This window comes from Pieris rapae, chromosome 8, assembly GCF_905147795.1.
Source record: "Pieris rapae chromosome 8, ilPieRapa1.1, whole genome shotgun sequence".
NCBI classification, from domain to species: Eukaryota; Metazoa; Arthropoda; class Insecta; order Lepidoptera; family Pieridae; genus Pieris; species Pieris rapae.
In genome coordinates, this window is record NC_059516.1 from 9683045 (window position 1) to 9701066 (window position 18022).

Sequence of the window (18022 nt, forward strand, 5' to 3'; positions counted from 1 at the left end):
AATATCATTGTATAGATTTATACATTGATACTTGAAAAATATAATAATAAGAACTACACATCCTAATTTAAATTTTCTTTGTGTTTGTTTGTACAAAAGTTTTTTATTCAGAAACAGTATATGTGGTTTTAGAAGGATTATACGCTTTTTACATTTTCTTTGCCAGTTTGTTTAAAGAAAATTTATCTAAATAATGCGCGCGAGTCTTCATCTCGAAAATGGCACAAATAAAATGTTGAAACAAAAGTTACACATAATGTATTTGTTCCTTATGTATTTCACTACATAGTATAAAACAAAGTCGCTTTCTCTGTCCCTATCTCCCTTTGTATGCTTAAATCTTTGAAACTACGCAACGGATTTTGATGCGTAGTTTTTTTAATGATTCAAGAGGAAGGTTTATATGTATAATAACATCCATTACATAGTGGAGAAGTACTATTATTTTTGAGGTTTCTAATGTGATATCGTAAATAATTACATTTTTTCCGCTTACTACAATGTACTAAGTATTGTACACATTTAAAAGGTCTACAGAAAAGTCCGTGATGGTATATGTCTATCTCTTATGGATAACCCACATTTTTATATACAACGTTCACAGATTTTCTGTAGTGTATTTAGTATCAGCATTGCACCCGTGCGAAGCTCGGGCGGGTCGCTAGTAATATTATATATTTAATTATTATCTTAGTTAGGCTTAGTTAACTGTTAGGTATATGTAAATAAATGCTTTATATTGGTATCTATAATCTTATAACACTTGGTAAATATTACAGCCATTTTGTCAAGTCCCAAAAGAAAATATCAATTTCACTAATTGGAACAACGCAGTACATAAACTAAATAACTAATCATTGATGTCACAGGCGCCACAACAATAAAACGAATGTTTCTAATTAATTAACGGCGTCTGTTGTAATTACCTCAAGTTTATCAGATTTAATTGTCAAGTCCAAATAGGCTTCGATTGATATCCGTCATGTTGTTTACAGATAGTCAACATGAATATTATATATATATATATATCTAATGCCTTTTTATCGGACATGACAGCGTATTCTTTATTTTATTTTTCGTAAATTGTTCCTTTTTTCCATTTTTGCTTCTCCGTTTGCCAGGTGGCAAAGGCCATATATACATTGTGAGATTTATAAAGTCCCTGGACACGATGGCAGGGGAGTAGATTAAAATTATTTAAAAAAAAACATGAATATTATTTGCTAACAGAACATTTTATATAACTACTAGAACTGTGCTGAGAAAATGAATGAAAGTGCGACACTTGATATCGGATAGTACAAGATACTGAAGAGAAACGATTTTTTACAAAATCATAGACCATAAACAGAAATTGAAAAAAAACGACTGCCATAAATTCATCAAATACAAACCATCAGGTGATCATCAGACGTCAGTTCGTCAGTAATATGACGTCAGGGCCATGAATCAAAAGAAGAAATTTTTTCTGATGTCATAGAAATGGGAAGCCGCAAAGAGATGCATTTATATACATATGTCTCTATCTTCTGTACATTGTCACATTCGAATTGTAAAGATTCAATGTGTTCTAAATCAATATAAAATCAAGATGTAATAAATTATTTTTCCTACGTTTCTACAAATTTCTTGAGTATAGTTAGTTCTGTGATAAATATTGTTAAAAAACTATCTGTGGTGTATCAGTTTATTTAATCTATGATGTAATTAAAAATTTAGACAAGACAAAGTCTGTGGTCAGATTCCGAAATGTCAAACAGTGGCTTCAATTTGATTCATGAGTTGTTTGCTTGATTATTTTTGAAAAACAAAATGAATCACAGTAATTAACTAATTGTGGTGATATCAGATTTAAAAGTACTTATTACATAAATACAGAGCCGGCATCTGAAATGATGTGATCTTGCTTTAGCGAGTGGAATGTGCGTTGTTTGATTGACGAATTCCGTGTATAAAGAAGGAATCTTAAATAGACTTTGATGTCGGGGTCGTGTACAAAAATAACATTGCTTCGTCGCAACTCGCAACCAGTCTGGCGGTGATTCCGCCTCCATACGTCATGATGGCCACTAAAATTATATTTCGTGTTTCTTTGATTGTTATAGGTACGTATTACTTTATGGACTCTATTATAATACTTAAAGATTTTATTATGTAGACGACGTTTGATATGAAGAATGTTTTGTACAACGAAGGCAACTTCATTTGCTGGATATCCTTTGACTTAGTTTTTTTAATGTACATATATAGCTTAATTAATATGTTAAAAATCCTAACATTTATAATGTTTATTTTTGTTAGTAATGGATAAAACTTAATAATGTATATTTGGTGCTTAAATTGTACAAAAGAAGACAAATTTTAATAATGTACTTATTTTAGGAATCCATGCTGCACCACCAGCTGATGAAAACCTACCCCCTCGCCCCAAAGAAGGAGGTGTTACTACACGGTTCTGTGAATTCTACAATAACACATTACCAGAGCCCTGTGATAGAACAAAGAATGATACATGTATCCCAAAAATAGTTAAAGAAGAATGCCAACCCCTTGAGGCAGATAAAAGCAATCATTGCTTTACTTTATGGCAATTTGATAATACAACAAACACAGCCACAGTCAAAGTTAAAGGATGTTTCCTAGATACTGTTGCATGCAATGACAGATCATCCAACTGCCGTTTGCATAACATGAAATTACCTTTGCTTCATTGTTGCTGTGAAGGTGATATGTGTAATGAGAATGCCACCTACCCTGGTTTAGAGGCTAGTATGACATCACAAACTGATATTCCTCCTGAACGTGTGCCTGCTTCTCCTGTACCAACACCTGATGACGATACAAAGAGAGTATTAGCATATACACTAACCCCACTTTTTATTTTGTTTGCTGTCTTTGTGGGATGCTATCTTTTATATAGAAAGCGCAAAGGTGGTTCATTTGCAGAGTTGGCAAGTGGTGAGGCATCATTGTCCCGACCACCTTCGGCTGGGGCAGGAATGGAAAACGATGGTACCAGTTTGCAAGGACAGGTGACATTATGTGAAGTTAGGGCTAGAGGCAGATTTGGGGCAGTGTGGCGTGCCAAGTTGGGACAGAGTGATGTAGCGGTCAAAGTCTTCCCATTACAAGACAAGCAATCCTGGTTGGCTGAGCAAGAGATATACAGATTGCCACGAATGGATCATCCAGATATTTTACATTACATTGGTATTGATAGAACTGGAGATAACTTACAAGCAGAATATTGGCTTGTTACTGAATATCATGAGAAAGTAAGTTGTTTTTTATTAATTTCTATTCACTGCAAGATTTTTCAAAGAGAGCTTTTAAATTCATAATATATTACTTAATAAATACTATTATTCCATAGTTAAAATTCTGTGGTAATCAAAATTCATGTATGCTATCTTATAATATTGTATGCTTAATGCATTGAGGTGTTATTACAAAGTTAACTATATATAATAATAATTGTGTCAGAGATATTAAATTTATTTATTAAAAGAATATTTCTACATTAACCATAACACATTAACTATATAGGGTTTTTCCTAATTTTATCAAAACAAAATTGTTAAAGTGCTTATCCAATCTGAGCTATTGAGCATAAATTTCTCCTAACAGGGTTCCCTATGCGACTACTTAAAAGCGCACACATTCACATGGTCGGAAGCGTGGCGAGTGGCAGCCAGCGTAGCGCGTGGTCTCGCCCATTTACATGAAGAGGGGGGCGGCAAGCCTGCCATAGCACACAGGGACTTTAAATCCAAGAATGTCCTCCTAAAGGCGGATTTAAGCGCTTGCATCGCTGACTTTGGGCTCGCTCTTATATTCGTTTCCGGTCACGGATGTGGGGACGCGCATGGTCAAGTCGGAACACGACGTTATATGGCGCCAGAAGTGCTTGATGGAGCTATTAACTTTACGAAGGACGCCTTCTTAAGAATTGATATGTATGCGTGTGCGCTGGTGCTCTGGGAAATTGTTTCAAGGTATGTTAAACATTACAAAGCCGCCTTAGTGAATGTGTCAGGTTTGTATAGGTAGGCATATAAAGCTAATTAAAAAAATTAACTTATCGCACTAATTCCATGCAACATTATTGTTTATATAATATGTCACAATGTTCGTTCCCATACTCCTCCGAAACGGCTCGACCGATTCTTATGACATTTTTTATGCATATTAAAATTTTTGTTTTTTTTTTATGATACAGTAGGTATACAAAAATACATACAACCCTTAATTGTTATCTACCCTCTACGATCGACCATCATTTTGTATTTCAAGTTAAGAACTTATAACCAAAACAGTGGTACAATCACAGAAAAACCTAAAAAGTTTTAATACCGGAAAACCGAACAGCCTCTGGGGTAGCATAGAAAAAAATATCCATGATGATATATACTAAAAAGATAGGCATTATGGAGAAAGTAAATGTAAGCGAAGGCAGCTAGTACATATCATATTCTCGAAATAAGGAATTATTATTTTTTATTATTGTTTATTGTTTCACCTGGACCTAAGACTAGTGTACAGGAGTCCTTTTATATCTTGTACATGAAATAGATTTCGGGAGATCGAGTAATGTTAAACAATATTTGTTGATCTTTAAGAATCCATATCCCTTCATTTTTTATTTATTTATTTGTTGCACTAACAAAGTAGACACTGATACATGCTTGTAACACAAACGCAGGCCTAGTGCTAAGCCAATTACAGGCGCATACAACATTCTGATTTTTGAAGCTTATACACACAAAAAAATTATTAAATCAAGATAAAGCAAAAATTAATTTAATTTTTTCTATTAACGAAACCAATAAAATGCTAACAATATGAAAATACTGATTTAGACTAACATTTCCAATGTACCGTGTATATTATGTTAGAGAAGCTTACGATTGTCGTGTTTCAGTCACATGTACAAACAAAATATTAAACGTGACTTCAAAACCTTTTTCTTTCTCTGGGTAATCTTCGAATGATATTATTACCGAAATGAACTTTGGTTACACAGATGATTGATCATAATATATTTGTATTAGATGTGAGGCAGCCGGTATTGACCCAACTGCGCAATACCGATTACCCCTTGAAGAGGAAGTGGGTTCGCACCCCGGCCTAGAAGAAATGCAGGAGACAGTCGTTCAAAGGAAAATGCGGCCACAGATACCGCCTCAATGGAGAGATCATCCAGTAAGTAAATTTCTTAATTTAGAAGATAAATATTTTTCATCGATATTTTGATATTATGACTCATCCTTAAATATAATTTAATATATAAGGTATATATAAATCTTTGTGGCACTGTTTGTTTAACGCACATGTAAAACTGTTTTAAGATCGAATCCTGGAGGCAAAAATTCTTTATAGGGGGTGTCCATAATACATACAGAAAATTAAAAAAAAACACCATAAGTAATTTATGGACGCCCATATGTATAAAAATAAAACCGACGCTGAAATTAATGTCTCAATAACATGATTTTTATTAAGTGTGGAACTTCTTTCAACGGAAATCGAAGTAGCCCATTTCACGAAAACTATATGAAATTCAACTTGAGTATAATTTTATTTGTAAAGAAAGTCATATAAAAATAGGCATGCAAATGTCATAAAATAATTTATTTATAATTGTTGTCAAAACTTACGGTCGAACTATTCTTCCGAGCTATAAAGGCACCTTAAAATAATCCTTGCCCTTGAAAGCATTTATTCTATAAACATTGTATATTGTAAAACATATTTTGGCTAAAATAGAACTACCATATACCATAGCCGATAGATTGGACTACACTAGATCCAAACTAGGTCGTAAGGTTATTTCTTGTTCGGAAATAACTGAACAGTCTAATTTTGTACGTCTGTCATATAAACCAAAAGTTAAAATATAACTTTTGTAAGAGAGAGCTGTCGAATAGTCAAGATAGTTGACTGTAATGATTTCGATTTTATTTACGTTTAAATTACATTAAAATAGTTCTTGTTCTTAAACGGACCTTCTTGATTCTCGAATATATAAATATCTTATAGAAAAAAACAACAAAATCTGTGTAATCTGTAACTGTAACTGATTTGGACCGTTGATGAAAACAGTTATTGATTATTAATAACTTTTTTAATGAAATTAAATAATATGTCTAATTTTATATCTCAATTAACAAAATCTAAATTAGTCCAGATGTTTGGGAGTTTAATCACGGCACAGATTATACAAATATTTATAGGTACAAATAGCAAAAAAAATGTTAAATCAATTTAGAATCAATTTAACATCTTTTCTGTTGACGTTCGTTAATGTAAAGTTATTTTGAGTTTGAGTTAATGTAAATTTAAAAATCCAGGGTCTGGCAGTCCTTTGTGACACAATGGAGGAGTGCTGGGACCACGACGCCGAAGCACGTCTGTCAGCGTCTTGTGTGCTTGAACGTATTGTCGCTCAGAGACCAACAACGAATCAGCCTTCTCTCACACCCGACACAACACCACTGCTCATTCACGAGTTGAATGACCCCCAACCCTGCTGACCGCTGCTTGATGACCTTCCATTGATACAATTTTGAGAGGTTCCATACAATTGCGAGAAGAGGTATACTACTAGAAAGTATAAAACTAGGTACTAGAATAGGTAATCTTTTGCAATCGAACATAGAAAAGAACACTTAAAATAACAAACCAATTTTTTAACTCTGTGTCGAGTTGCAAGTTACTGGCCATGGTGAAAAGTGAACGGGACAAGGGCGAACATAAACTTTTTAAATTTAATTTTCTTCAGTCTGTTTTAGTTTGACATAAAATGATACTGCGTTGTAAAATGCTGTTTTGTGACGACAAAACCATAAAGAGGTTCTAAGTGGCTATAGGAAAATTTCGCACTCAAATTAGAAAATATGAATTATAAATGAGACTTGGCGAGATTAGTGTAAATAAAGGACGAAATGTCGTAAATTGGAATTCTTGTACATTTTAATGTGGTCCAACGCCCAAACCCAATAACCTATCTCAATACATTTTTGACGATCTGAGATTGACATCTTAATCCAAATATTGATAAAAGTGTGCCAATAACCAATAGACGGACGAAATAATTAAAATCTGTTTGATGTTTTAAACGTAGACATATATATTTTAATATTATTTGTTAAAACCGTACAAATTTGTTTTATATTCATTATCAAATATGAGTGTAAAGAGCGAAGAAATGGCTTCTATCCGGCGCCAAAAATAGATTGTCTTCGTAGGCTTTGGTTATTGGGATGCAGATAGGAGATCGATCGACTGTTACGGTCTGATCTCATATTGTTATCAATCTGAGATTATTTATTGGGTTCGGGCGTTAGTGGAGACCATAGGGTTGAGAATGTAAAACAAAGGACGATCGAATTAGTATGTTCTATTCGGTCAAACGGAAGTCGGTTTTGCGCAATCACATTCAACTAAACGCGTCATCTTTCGTCTTCAGTTTGACATTCTAAGCACAAAAATATTTGGTGTCATGTCTATGCGTAGAGATGTGAGTAGAGTAATTTGACTATGGAATATATCATAGACTGTAGAATCAGGGGGGTACGTGATCGCCTAACATTGTAAAACTTCTTAAGGCAAAGAAAGACGCAATAATAATGATGTTGCTAAGAAAGCTTATGGCTTGTTTAAAAATTCTAAATTGGTCTTAATTATACTATTTCGTCTCTTTCCATTACGACGTAAACAAAATTTGATAGAAAGAGACAGGAATTTAGTTGAAACAGTATCATCTGGCTATTTTTTTGGGGTGTTATAAAATAATAAGCAATAATGTTAATATTACCTGAGCTAGAAGTTTGTATACTTCTTTATCTTTTAAATAAACTACATCCTTCCAGTGTCATACAAACAAACAAAAAGTATTATTTTACTCATTATTTCAAAGTAATTATAATTTTTGACGTATACAGGGCGTCCCACGGCGATGCCACACGGAGGGAAAGTACCTTAAATATTAATAATAGGATATTTTACTGAAAGAAGACATCGTTTAATTTTTAATAATAAGTAGAACTGCATTCACAGATTTTTAAAAAATTTTCTACCTCAACCGGGAATCAAACCCGCCAAATGTGACAGTAAAATTACATGTATTTTATAATAGCGTTTGAAAGTGCTACTCTTAAGCATTATTTTTTCCTTAACAGCCTAGCATATTAAATGAAACTAAAAACATAAAATTTTACATTTTATTAAAAAAATGTGATCCGTTCTGTTGTATACAAATTCTCACTCTTTTAATAATTTATCTCCCTGTCGATTCACTTATTTTTGCATGGTGGATGTTTGAAATAATACGTCTAAGTTCATTTTGTAACTCCTGCACACTGTTTTACCGATTGATGTAAACTAAATCTTTTTTTTTTAATGAACATTTTCCTTCCTGGATCGGTACTTTTGGACAAATTAGATGGCCACCGAGATCCCCAGATCTAACCCCACTTGATTTTTTTTATGGGGTTATGTAAAATATTTAGTTTACAGGAACCGGTACAACAGTGTGCAGGAGTTACAAAATGAACTTAGACGTATTATTTCAAACATCCACCATGCAAACATAAGTAAATCGACAGGGAGAGAAATTATTAAAAGAGTGAGAATTTGTATACAACAGAACGGATCACATTTTGAGCATTTGATAAATTATTTTTTTTAATAAAATGTAAAATTTTATGTTTTTAGTTTCATTTAATATGCTAGGTTATTAAGGAAAAAATAATGCTTATGAGTAGCCCTTTCAAACGCTATTATAAAATACATGTAATTTTACTGTCACATTTGGCGGGTTCGATTCCCGGTTGAGGTAGGAAATTTTTAAAAAATCTGTGAATGCAGTTCTACTTATTATTAAAAATTAAACGATGTCTTCTTTCAGTAAAATATCCTATTATTAATATTTAAGGTACTTTCCCTCCGTGTGGCATCGCCGTGGGACGCCCTGTATATAGTAAAAAGCTATATTTATTTTTTATTATGTACAAATGATTTTTGCGTTTTGCATTTTTAATCATTATAGTTAATTTTAAAACAATTATGTTAATTATTTTAGTACTAATAAAATGTAAATACGTACGAAAAGCCGGCAACATGAATACAGTTGTATCATTTAATTTTACATATTTCATGTAATTTTTGCATTTTTTCTATGAATTGCATAAATAAAAATAAGAAAATACATTTGTATGTTTTAGGTAATATCTTGTTCGTAAATTGTTAAAAATCAAATAACTAAGTTTTTCTTGCCCATTTCTTATTTGAGAATGATAAAGGCAAAACATTCTATAGCTTTGTTTATGAATATCTTTATTAAGATATAAGTGAATATATTGAGCATTGATTTTCAAATAATTTGGTAGGTTTTAAACGCACACTAACTTATTAACGTAAGAAATTTTACAGATTCTTAATAGCATCTGAAAAATGCAAAAATTAAGTGGTATTTTCGTATTTCAACCGGTTTTCCACATAAACCAAAAAAATATTATTAAAATCTCTAAATTTATTTAATGAAATGGTGAATTAATGAAAAACCAATTTGTTATTTTAATAAGTGTCGATCAATATATTCTCTTATAACTGGGTCAAAGTTATATTTTGTATCGTTAAGCTTCCGTTTATAAATTTTTAGTCATTTGAAACGTTAAATTATACGCGACAATAATTTGTCTTGCCTAATTTAAGAAATCCTTATCAAGACTGTTTTTTGGCTTTTTAAATTTAATCATTGCCATAGGTCCTAGTCTTTAAAAATGTTTTAGTATTTGCATTTGTGCCTTTACGTTGTGTAAGAAGATTATATACTTGTTATATTATTCGGATTCGTTTGCTTAATCTGTTTATTGTTATCTGAAAAAGATCGCATATTTTTAACTTTGTTCATGAGGATGTTAACTTTGAGTATCGCACAGATTTAACTGTCATTATGGCAAAAGCGAGAAAAATATTAGTAAAAAGTTATGTTTGGTAATTCTATTTTAAAGTAAATTTTACACAATTTATTTCCAAAATTTCCTTAGCTGTAATTTTTTTGTGCAATTTTAAATTGTGACTGGTACTTTTTAAATTAAACTTGCCATATTAATAAAGCTATGAATATGCGATACAAAGACATCTCGATTTAATCATTCGTATACATTATAAGTGAGTGTCAAGGCATATTTTGTGAAATATCAGTACGGAATACCATACTTGGTAATCCACGCATATCACCATACATAGATTAAGTAAATTTGCCAAATGTAAATATATAAGTTAAGTATAGATTGTGGACGTTATATCAAATTAATGGTAAAGTTTGGATACATAAGTATATCATAATAGGCCCTGAATTTAGGTACAAAACAGTAAGATCTGTCTGTATGCAGTATCTTTCAGTACGAAGTAAAAAAATGTCTCATCAATCTTACAATTGACCCTGGAGCGGAAAGTTTTTAGATATAAACCATATCAAATCATGATTTACTGTTTATTACTTTTTTATAATTCGACAATAAATTTTTAAAATCAGCAACCGTTTGCATGTCAGATATATTTCTTAGTATGAATTTAAATATATGTTAGTTTGGTACATATATTTTTTAATTTGATATAGAACATTTTTGCACGCATATATGCTTTGTTTTTTAATTTAATATTGTAGACAGATTACTATTTTGAATCTACAAACAATAATGGGGTATATCAAAGGCCTACACAAACAGTCACAATTTATATTACGTAATATAGCTAGCTGTATATTATGTGCTCAGTTCTATTTGTATGTTATTAGGATAAGAGTCCACACGTTAGTGTAATTTGTGAAAGTTTATAGTTCTAGGCTAGTTTAGGTATTCAAGTAGTCATTATATGTGACTTCAACGATTTATCATGTATTTTTTATTTTTAACATGTCTGTTGAGAATTGATGTATTAAAATATATTTTCTAGACAGTTGAGATTTTAATATATATCTTTGCAACCTTTTATAAATTCTGAAGGAAATACTGTCAGTCTTTTAAATTGTACCTTATTTAAAAAAAAATATGTTTTTTTGGTTTAGTATACATTTTAATGTGAAGTCTTTGAAGGATATACAAATTCCATCCTTATTTGCATTGTAAATATCAATTTTAATCAAAATTTTTTAAATCTGTTATGAAACATTAGTACTAAACATTAGACATGTATTTTAATTTTTCTATTAAGGCTTAGTAACGTAAAAGACATTTAAAGTATGAAAAATGATTTATTATCTGTATAGCAGTTCTTTTCACTGTACAAGTTGGCTGGTTATGGCAACATCTCACAATTGCGACTATCTGAATACTTTATGTACACTAATATTGTGAGAGTATGCAAACTCACTCAATTTTATTTTTTCAGATACTCAGTGTACTAATAAAATTATTTGTGCTTCATGAAGTACAACAAATTCAATTTACTTACACTTTGGTTCAATTACCCTCATAATGCAAAACACAAATGACATTATACCTCAATAAACAGAACTCCATGAAATAACACACATTAGGAGAGTGGTTATTTGCAGATACAAATTAGATACAATCATTAAAAAAAATTAATAGAATGAAATTAATAGAGGGTACTTCAAAATTCGGTAAAATTGAGTGAGATGGTAGCAACGTTACGTTGAACGTTCACCATTATCACTAGCTGGTGGGTCTGGGGCCCTTGAGGTGGAGGCGCGAAGGCAATCACTATGCACCTTGTACTCAATGGGCATAGTAGTAGGTAGTTGCAGTATCCTGCGCAAAGCATCTCGCACCCTACCTGCTGCTGTCGTGTCCGCAGCCGTCCGATGCCAAACGGCTAAGTGGTCTTCCTGAAAATGTAATGTATTAAGAATTAACAATTTTTTTATATGAAATCACATCAATTTTAAAAATAAGAAAATACAGGATTATAGAGAATAAGAGATAATGGTATATGCATATCAGTGCTAAATTTGTCTGTAATATGTTTGTAATTGAAGAGCTTATATGTATAAAACTAACCTGAAAACGAACAGACAGCACAACGCCACACAATTCAGGCCCAACCATGAACTGTTCGCCAAGCATTGCCATGCACAGGTCTTCCCATGCTTGCTCTGTTTGAGTTTTACGCAGTCGTACAACCTAGAGTGTTTAAATAATTATATAATATATTAATCAGTAATCATTAGTTATTCATTAAGTGACAGACAGTTTATTTGAGACTGGCATTTTTTGATTAAAAAATATGGATACACAATTTCTTGATATTCAACAGCAGAATAAAAAGGTGATACCATTATTAAAGTAAAATTTTAGATTAAGTTAGAGTATGTATTGCTAATTACCCATTTTCCACCATTCACATTAGCTGGATCTTCCCACATTGGTTTAATACCAAGTTTAAACAAATGCAAATCAGAGAGTGGAGGAAGCTCATAGGGTCTTGATAGATGTGTATACAGGCCCCACCACTGTTCCACAGATCCCACACAACCTACCATACGGAGAGCCTGAAAGTAAAACATCAAAGAACATACATACTTTTGGCTTAAGATTACGAATTTATTTAAACACATTCCGAGGAATCCTTATGAAAGCAGTATTTTTTTATACACACACTTTATTAATATAGTATGCATAGCAGTATAAAAATGGGACTTGCCATTCAAAACATTAAAAAAATCCAAGAGAATTCACAGTAGGCATTGGATATGGAAGCTTTTCAGTGTGATACTAAAATGAAAAAAAAATTGGTAATAAATGAATAAGATTTTGATATACGATATGCAGATACCAGAATGTATTTATATGTCGTGTGTGTCTTTTAATTTATTTATGTCGGGAGTCTAGTCCTAGATGTAAACTTTAAATTGGTATTTAAAAAGATCTATTTGAAGACTTGTTATAACTAACCTCTCCATATCCAGTGGTGGTGGAAGAGAGATCTCGGGCGGGCGGTCGCCTAGAAAACCACATCCAGTAACTATACTCCAGCCTATGCTCATGTGGCGGTACATAAGGCGCCATATTATCTTCGGGGTTTCTGTCGTCCTCATCATCCCCAAAGTCCTGAGGTCCAGTATCACCGCTTCGTCGTTCAGGAACGTTTAAGTTATAGAATTTACACATTTTCCTTTCTGTCATGTTACGCCAGCAATAACATGATTCTTTTAACGGCCTAACCTAGGACACGTTTCGTGGTTTAGGACTAAGCCTTGTGTAATTTATGTACAAATTTCACTAAGACGATTTAGTAGAATTATTTGGCTAGTTTCTACAATGTTTATTTAATTTATACCCTTATCTTTCTGACAAATTACTGATTTAATCTTTTTCTGTTTATAAGTTAACCTTTTTCCGTTTTCTTAAATCTTATTACCAACAGTTTTACTCTGTTCTTTTGGATTAACTTTCAAACGTGTAAACTGTAAATATTTCTTCTATATGTCAAACATCACTCATAGCTACAGAGTAAATAAGAAATTGTTTTTTTTTTTTTTTTTTTTATATTATGGCCCGCACGGTTTGTGCATTGTGGCCCAGGGTCAAAACAGGGAAACGGGTAAAAAAATAAACGTAACGGATGGAACGGAATTAAGGAAAGGAAAATCTATAAAATAAAAGATCAATTCTTATAGAGATAGATATAAAAGGAGTGTAAGAAAAGATATTTACATATATACACATTCATAGGATCTAAATTTTTATATCATTACTTAAGATAAAAGCTGCTAAAAGTTTATATATATGTGGGTCCATTGTTGAAAGTAAACAGGATATGGATGAAGGGAAAGGAATTTGAAGGGAAATGAGACCGTCGATAAGAGCCGACCGTTCGCGCCGAGAACAAACAAAAATGATGTGATTCAAATCAGCTTCAGCATATCCACATTCGCACGTAGGGTTGTCAATAATATTAAACTTAGCAAGGTGAGCTGGGGTGCAGACGTGTCCCAGACGCATACGAGACAGTATTGTTGTAACTCTTTTACCGAATCTCAGTCTCCAAAACCAGGGCTTAATGGGTATAGAAGGTTGAATAGCACGATAATGGCGACCTTTTGAACGATCTTGATTCCAGGATTCAGTCCAGGAATTCCGGAGATAAATCCCAGAAAGAGCCATCAAGTCATGCGCATAGTTTCCAAAAATATCCACATCTCCACTATCCACTGCCTCATTGGCAATACGGTCGGCTTTTTCGTTTCCAGATATTCCACAGTGACCAGGAATCCATGCAAACGATACGGAATAGTTTTCTTTCAAACATTTCAATAGTAAGTTTCTAATTTCGGAAATGACAGGGAATTGATAATGTGATCCAAATGGGAACCGGGCTAGGGCATTTAAAGAACTAAGTGAATCTGTAAAAATTACAGTTTTTTGAAGTTTCAGTAGAAGGATGTATTCTAAAGCTTTGAATAGGCCAATACATTCGCCAGTGAACACGGAGGATTCAGGAGGGAGTTTAGTTTTTTGGACAATATTGTAGTTAGAATGTATTACACCTACACCTACACATCCATCACTGGAATGTTTAGATGCATCTGTAAATATTCGATGCCATTGCGGCCACTTAGTGTCAACAATATAATTAAATGTTAACTTTTGGTTTTTCTCAATTTTAACAAGACCTATGTTAGTATGTATAACGGGACAGATTATAAGGGAATTGTAACTATATTTAAACAAAGGATTGGAAGTCGCTTGGTGAGTAGGAGCCTTAAGAGAAGTAAATCTTGTGAAACTTTTAACCAAACATGGTGTGCGTTTGTTTTTCCAAAATTGAGAAGTGTGGATTAAAGATGTCAAGGATGTTAGTTTAGATGTAAGGATATGGTTACTAAATTGCATACAGCGGAATAGGAATTTATCAGATAGAAATTGTCGGCGTAAGTTTAATGGTGGCTCTACACATTCGGTTCTCATACAGTTGATTGGGGTTGACTTCATAGCTCCTAAGACTATTCTCATTGCTTTTGCTTGAATACTATCCAATTTTTTGAAAGCAGAAACATTTCCTGGTTCCAACAGGAAAGTACCGTAATCCATTACACTTCTGATTATGGCGTTGTAAATCAGTTTTAAGGAGTGTGAATGCGCTCCCCACCAAATGCCCGATAAACATCTAAGAATATTTAAATTTCGTTCACATCTCGCTGTTACATACTCACAGTGGGATACACCGGTGAGCTTAGAATCTAGAACTACCCCCAAGAATTTGATATTATTAGTCGAGGGAATCAAAACATTATCAAACTTTACCTGGACCGGGGGAGGCTTACGCATTCTGGAAAACAACACAACCCTGCTCTTGGATACAGATATGTCTAGACCATTCGAAGTCAGCCATGAGTTTAAAAATGAAAGGGAAGATGTTAGAGTTTGACAATTATTTTCAATTGATTTGCCCGATTTGTATATAAGAAGATCGTCTGCATATTGTAGTACGTTTGTTGATGCCTGCAATGATGTTTCTAAATCATACGTATAGATGTTATAGAGCAAAGGACTGAGTACAGAACCCTGTGGTAATCCTTTCCATACGGTCCGAGATAGTTTGACATCTTCAATAAATAAATTTATGTATCTTTCACTGAGCATATCTATAACAAAGTTTGTTAGAATTGGTGGTACGTTTAAGCATAGCAGTTTTTCCCTGAGAACCGATATAAGAACATTGTCATAAGCTGAGCTTATATCTAAGAAAGTAGCTACTACTGACTCATTGTTTGAAAATGCTAATCTTAAGTCTGTAGTGAATATTGCTAAGCTATCCATTGTGCTTCTACTTTTTCTAAAACCGAATTGGGTCGTTGCTAATAGATTTTTATTCTCTAAAAACCATTCTAAACGGATTTTTACTAGGTGTTCTGCTATTTTCATTAAAACAGAAGAAAGGACAATGGGTCTGTAAGAAGAAGGATCATCGGTTGGCTTATTCTCTTTTAAAATAGGTATAATTGATTGAGTGATCCAAGACTTGGGAATGCACCCAGAAATCATAATAGAATTTATAATATTTAAGTACAGCATCAGCATTCGGTCCGAAAGATTTTTCAAAAAAGAATATGGAATCCCATCTTCTCCTGGAGTAGAGTCTTTTACCTTATTAAGCACACCTTTAAGTTCGATCAAAGAAAACGGAGCGTTTATTCCACTTAGGTCATCAAAAATGTAAGCAGGAATAGTTAATGGAGGAAATCTCTGTTCCGGTACAGAAGGGGGAGCAAGATGATCCATAAACTGATCAGCTAGAGTTATCGGTAATTTAGAAGAAGGGGAATTATTATATGCAGATCTAAATCTACGAATATTACGCCAGACCTCTGACGGGCTGACATCTGGACTAATGGATGCACAAAATGATTGCCAACCATCGTATTTCTTTTTCTTAAACAATTTTTTAGTTCTACGGGCAGATTCTAAATATAACTCGAAATTTTCTTCTGACATATCCTCGCAGTATTTTTTTTCGGCCTGTTTTCTTTCTTTTATTGCAGCTGTGCATTCATGATCCCACCAGGGAGGTGAAGGAATTTGCGATCGGACCTTAGTTTTAGTGCAAAAAGATTCATCGGCAGCTTCAATCAAAACCTGAGAAAGAATTTCTGCGGAGATCTGGCTACCTTCTTGAGAATAAGTATTAGTTTTCTGCTCTACTATTTGGTTGAATAATTTCCAATCTGCGTTGTTTAATCTGTATTTAAAACGAGGAGAGCGATTGGTTTTGATAGGTTTGTATGAAGGAAAAGTAATTACAAGTGGAAAGTGGTCACTACCATACGAAGATGCTAGAGGGTGCCAGTCCAAAGTTGAAGCTAAATCAGGTGAACATAAAGATAGATCAGGCGCACTTGCACCTTCGCTTGGACCAGTAACACGAGTTGGCAGCCCAGTGTTTAAAATACATATACCATGAGAATCTATAATATCTAATAATTGATCTCCATAATAGTTGGAAGAAGTGCTTCCCCAAGATTGATGTTGGCAATTAAAATCACCTAGGACTAAGAAAGGCCTTGGGAGGATGGAGAACAGTTGATTAAGATGAGAAAAAATATTTACATTAGGACGAGAAAAATAAATAGATACTATACAAATTTTATTTACAATAGCAGCAATGACTGACAAGTCATCGCCGAATGAGGGAAGTGGAAATAAGGAATAGGGGAGATTATTTTTAATGACTATGGCAACACCGCCATAGCCGTCAGGTCTGTCCTGTCGGAGAATAACATAACCTGGAATTCGAAATGTCAATTTCGGGCGAAGCCATGTTTCCGACAGAGTTGAGACAAAAGGTTCAAATTTATTATGCAAATAGATTAAATCGTTTTTATTGCAGATTGCGCTTCTGCAATTCCACTGGATTATTTGTTCGCGTTCTGGACGCATAAGTGGATTTTAATTGAGTTAAGGAAGCAAGTGTTGGGCGGCGTTGTTCGGTTACATTGTTGTCAGAGTTAGAAATGGATTTTATTTCAGTCAAAAGTTGGATAACATCAGAGATTGAGAACATTGTTTCATTATTGTTGACGTTACTGTTTATTAAAGCGACCCCGTTAGGAGAAGCTGGAGCATCATAGTCCTTTATTAAACTGAAGTGTTCTGTTTTGTTATACCCCAGTCGTTTTAGTTTGGGGGTTGTTGGTTTAACAAATATGTTTTTCTTATAAGATCTACTATACGACGGAATCGAGGAAGAGGAAGGCGATACAGATGGCACAGGAGAATTAGGAGAATTATGCATGTTTGAAAACTTTACTATTTCAGCAAAAGATTTTGAGACAGGATCATACACTTTGTTTGCTTCTGCGTAAGATACACATTTCTGAGCCATATATAATTTAATTTTAGTCTGTCGTTCATATTCTGGACATTTCCTATTTGTAGCAAAGTGTAGACCTGAACACAGACAGCAAGATGCTGCATCATCTTGTATGTTGCATGTGTCCCCAGTATGGCCTTGGCCACACTTGTAACATCGGGGTCGAGAGTTACAATTGGACTTA

General features: G+C 33.3%; 2 protein-coding genes across 2 annotated transcripts; one reads left to right on the top strand and one right to left on the bottom strand.

Annotated features, from left to right (window-relative positions):
* The first annotated feature begins 1749 nt into the window (after positions 1-1749).
* On the top strand, positions 1750-7473 carry LOC111002995 (activin receptor type-2A). The gene is made up of 5 exons (XM_045629196.1): positions 1750-2105; positions 2383-3275; positions 3628-3995; positions 5052-5202; positions 6351-7473. The coding sequence occupies exons 1-5, from the start codon at positions 2060-2062 to the stop codon at positions 6531-6533; spliced, it is 1641 nt and encodes a 546-aa protein (XP_045485152.1). The 5' UTR covers positions 1750-2059; the 3' UTR covers positions 6534-7473.
* Positions 7474-11237: 3764 nt separating this feature from the next.
* On the bottom strand, positions 11238-13434 carry LOC110999507 (eukaryotic translation initiation factor 4E type 2). The gene is made up of 4 exons (XM_022268577.2): positions 12921-13434; positions 12353-12517; positions 12027-12149; positions 11238-11854 (listed from the first exon to the last, which is right to left on the bottom strand). Exons 1-4 carry the CDS (start codon positions 13149-13151, stop codon positions 11657-11659), a joined length of 717 nt encoding a protein of 238 aa, XP_022124269.1. The 5' UTR covers positions 13152-13434; the 3' UTR covers positions 11238-11656.
* Between the last annotated feature and the right edge of the window lie 4588 nt (positions 13435-18022).

Coding starts and splice junctions, on each gene's coding strand:
- LOC111002995 (XM_045629196.1), top strand. CDS start 2,060: ATGATGGCCACTAAAATTATATTTCGTGTTTCTTTGATTGTTATAG. Junction 2,106..2,382: donor TGTTTCTTTGATTGTTATAG/GTACGTATTACT, acceptor TACTTATTTTAG/GAATCCATGCTGCACCACCA. Junction 3,996..5,051: donor CTCTGGGAAATTGTTTCAAG/GTATGTTAAACA, acceptor TATTTGTATTAG/ATGTGAGGCAGCCGGTATTG.
- LOC110999507 (XM_022268577.2), bottom strand. CDS start 13,151: ATGACAGAAAGGAAAATGTGTAAATTCTATAACTTAAACGTTCCTGAA. Junction 12,150..12,352: donor ATGTGAATGGTGGAAAATGG/GTAATTAGCAAT, acceptor TAAACACTCTAG/GTTGTACGACTGCGTAAAAC. Junction 11,855..12,026: donor TGCTGTCTGTTCGTTTTCAG/GTTAGTTTTATA, acceptor TTACATTTTCAG/GAAGACCACTTAGCCGTTTG.